This window comes from Chenopodium album, chromosome 10 (genome assembly GCF_948465745.1).
Source record: "Chenopodium album chromosome 10, dcCheAlbu1.1, whole genome shotgun sequence".
Classification (NCBI taxonomy): domain Eukaryota; kingdom Viridiplantae; phylum Streptophyta; class Magnoliopsida; order Caryophyllales; family Amaranthaceae; genus Chenopodium; species Chenopodium album.
In genome coordinates, this window is record NC_137843.1 from 42,778,332 (window position 1) to 42,782,405 (window position 4,074).

At 35.7% G+C, this 4,074-nt stretch overlaps 1 protein-coding gene across 1 annotated transcript; it reads left to right on the forward strand.

The window, feature by feature from the left end:
- The first annotated feature begins 785 nt into the window (after nucleotides 1-785).
- Nucleotides 786-3,494, forward strand: LOC145565218 (uncharacterized). The gene is made up of 3 exons (XM_081625290.1): nucleotides 786-1,005; nucleotides 1,063-1,492; nucleotides 2,969-3,494. Exons 1-3 carry the CDS (start codon nucleotides 786-788, stop codon nucleotides 3,492-3,494), a joined length of 1,176 nt encoding a protein of 391 aa, XP_081481416.1.
- The last annotated feature ends 580 nt before the right edge of the window (nucleotides 3,495-4,074 follow it).

The following is a 4,074-nucleotide window of genomic DNA, read 5'->3' on the forward strand; positions in this document are numbered from 1 at the left end:
AAATCAATGGAGGGTTCAAATAAATTCGAAATGATACTAATTAAAAAGGGAGATTAAGGCTAACACCAACCACGTCTTTATTGCAAATAAAAATGATTCTATAATAAAAGTGTTTGACTATCCATTAAAATCAATCCCAATTATAGAACAATCCAGCATGATTATGACATATGAAGTATATGATAAAAGTTATGCAACCTGCTCTCTTCACCTTAGAAAAATATCCACTACAAAAAAATTAAATAAATCAAGTTCAATAAAATATTTTTTTAATCAGTTAAAATCAGTAACTTTAAAGAACAAATATAAATGGAAATTGGTAAAATTAATTTCAATTAAGTAAAAATTTCTTTTTAATAAAAATGATTTATATTCAATAAAATAAATTAGTAAAAATTATTTCACATCAGCAAAAATTAGGTAAAGAGAACATGGACTTAAAGGATGAAATCACAAATTAGGCTCATTCATAAGGGATTAATAGGAAATAATCTTATGCTAAATCACCAGAAAAAATTCTCTCTACAATGAGCGACAACCCGCAACCCCTAAACCCCCCCTAAAATGATTGATCATCTCATCAGATCCAATAAAAAACCAAAAAGAAAAATCACAAATTTTGTCTTCAATAGAGAAGAGGAGTTTAATCAAAGCACTAATTCCATGGAGGTTGATTACGATGGTAAGGAAAAGGGAATCCATGAGACTAGTCGTATAGTAAATGTGCAAAACCCTAATCTGATCCTCAGGTTCAAGCTGCTGCTCCTAAATATTTCATAGACTTCATGAGAGACACACAATTAGCTGCTCAAGGGGATATGGGAAACCCTTTAGAGGTGGAGGATGATGATGTGTCTGATGATGATGATGAAGCTCCGAAAGGGGTGGAGGATAGTGAAAGGTGCCCTATCATCTTGTTCACTAAAGAAGAAAAGTGTGCTATGCGCAAGTTATGGAAACACACCCTAATTATTAGGATGTTTGATGGAAGCTTGGGTTACATGGGTCTGATGAAAAGACTGAAATAGAAATGGCAACTCAAGTGTGATTTAATTCTTACAGACATTGGGTGTAAGTACTTTATTGCGAAATTCAATAATGTTGATGATTATAATTACGTTCTTACTCAAGGACCTTGGCTCATTGACGATAAGTATCTCACTGTACGGAAATGGACTCCAAATTTTATAATGAAAGAAGCCTCAATTAATGTTTTAACTGCATGGGTGAGAATTCTAAACCTTCCTGTAGAATACTTTGACAAAGAGTTTTTAAAGAAAATTGGTGCAAAGATTGGTAAATTCATTAGAGTAGATAAATCTACGGCATGTGCAGAGAGGGGTCACTTTACTAGACTCAGTGTGGAAATTGATCTTTCTAAACCCTTTTTAGCAAAATTCTGGCTAAAAGGAAAAATTTGGAGGATTCAGTATGAGGGTATTAAGATGTTATGCTACAAATGTGATAAATTAGGGCATTTTTTAGGATCAATGTATGCTGAATTATAATAATGATCAAATGATGATTGATAATGTCAATAATCAATTGAATAATGTTGTTGCTCATCACAAGGAACCAATGTAAAAACTCGAGGAAGTTGATAACTATGATGACTAGATGTTGGTAAAGAAACCGGGTCGAAAGCGTATCACCAAACTGGAGAAGTCAAGGCAAGGCCAAAATAAGGAAAGTCCGATTCTTAATAAGGATCCAAGTCAAATTTTGACTAAAAATGTAACGAATAACACGGGAGGTATAGAAGGATAAAAATCAAGCTTTAAAATTCTTGCCTCCCAAGAAAATGATAATGATATCAATTGGGAAGATCCTGTGGAAAAAGATAAGAAATTAAGTGCTATAAATTTGGGAACAGGTGATACTACAAAAGATTTGAGAATATCTCCCTTGAATACTGAGGAAATAAATATTCCCACCGTATACCTTAGTGATCAATCTCAAGATAATTTATTTTGGTAATCCTTCCAAATCTTTGTATTTTAATTTTGGGAAAAGTAGTCAGGATAAGAGAGTTGGAGGATCTTTGAATAATAAGAAAAAAGATAACTCAAAGAGTACAAAGGGTTCTAACCAACTTAATAAGCCACTTACACCAATTACAAATGTGGATATCCCAAAGATACTAGTGCAAATTTTTTGTGCTAAAGAGCAGTCTGGAAAGGAAATTTACAAACAGAACTTGAGAGGGCTACTGTACAAAATCATAGAGAGGAGATTCAGAGGCACCAGTAGTAGTTTTGAACGATAGATCACCAATGGAACTCACATATATTTCCCCCACCTTCGAATATCATCAAACAGACGATCCCAACGGAGAAAATATTTTTGCGTGGGACAACCGATAGAGCAACCTTACATGGGCATAACAAACCCCCTCAAGAATGTCATGGAACTGAAGATCGAGTCATGGATGGAACTGATTCCGAAACCAATGGAATTGGTGTTACTCTTAGAATTCTCAATGAAGTAAGTCGTTTAATGCGATTTATCTCTAATGCTTATATTAGCCTTTTATCTTCTATCCTTTTTTTAATGGAAGATACAATACCAAATTTGGCTCCGAATTCTTTGCCTGTTTCATGCATGGTATGGAACGTACAAGGGGTGGGTAGTCGTGATTTTATTAGTGCGCTAAAAGAAGAAGCCATAACTAATAAATCAAATGTAATTGCTTTGGTAGAAACCCATATGGGGGGCAACAAGCCGAAAGAATTTCGGAAATTATTGGCTATCTAGGCCATACAAGGGTAGATGCGGAGGGTTTCAATGGCGAATATGGATTTATTGGAAACCGGATCTTGTTATTGTTTATCCAATAATCAACCATGGACAACATAAACTATGGAGACTAAACGTGTGGGTGGGGTTCCGTGGTATCTTTCTGCAGTTTATGCTAGCCCTGACCCGGTTAAAAGAGCTGATTTATGGCGTGAACTTAAAAATTTTGCAGCAACTCACAACATTCCATGGATGTAGCAAGGGATTTTAATGACACTCATTTCACCCATGAACGTAGCTCTAGTTGTCCTGAAACTTCTAGAAGAACAGCAAGGTTTAATGAATGGGTGGAAGACATGAGATTATTAAAGGTGGAGTTATGCGGACCTAATCACTCTTGGGCTCGTGGTAACTCTGTTGATACTCGTACAAGTGCTCGACTTGATAGGGCTGTGTGTAATGGTGAATGGAGTCTAAAATTTGCAAATACAGCAGCGAAAGTGTTACTGGCCGTGCAATCGGACCACTGCCCTATCCTTATCTCGCCAAATAGTTTTGCACCTATTTCTTCAGTCAACAAGCCATTTCAATTCCAGGCATCCTGGTTAATGCATGAACAATTTCATGGATTCATTGAAGAACAATGGGATAAAAGAGAGCCTCTTGTTCCATTTCTCAACCAAGTTGCGTATGATCCATACAAGAGTGGAATAAAAATGTTTTCCACAACATTTTTAAAAATAAATGAAAAGAATTAGAGGAGTGCAAAAACATCTTGCGGAACAAAAATCAAGGGACCTAATCAAACTTGAATCAAAGCTTCGTAGGGAACTTGATGAAGTCTTGGAGCAAGAAAAGTTGCTTTGGTATAAAAAATTGAGAGTTGAATGGATTAGGGATGGAGATAGAAATACATCATTCTTTTACCTTAGCACTATAGCGCGCAAATGGAAACAAAGTAACTGCAATTAAGGATACGGATGATGGTAATTGGATGTATGAGAATGATTAAGGCCAAAATAATATTGTCTCATCATACTTTACGACCTTATTTGCTGCAGAAGAGGTTCCCGTACTTAGGCCTATGCCCACTGGTATCTTTCCAGAATTTACAAATAGAGATTGGGATACTCTCTCGAGACCTTTTTCTAAATGTGAGATTAAAAAAGTAGTATTTGAGATGGGTGTGCTAAAAGCTCTGGGGTCGGATGGGTTTCAAGCACTCCTTTTTTAGAAACATTGGGATTTAGTGGCGGATAATGTCTACAAGGTGGCTATGGATGCCTTAAAAGGCAAGAGGCTTCTAGAAAATTTAAACGAGACCTTTATAGTGTTAAT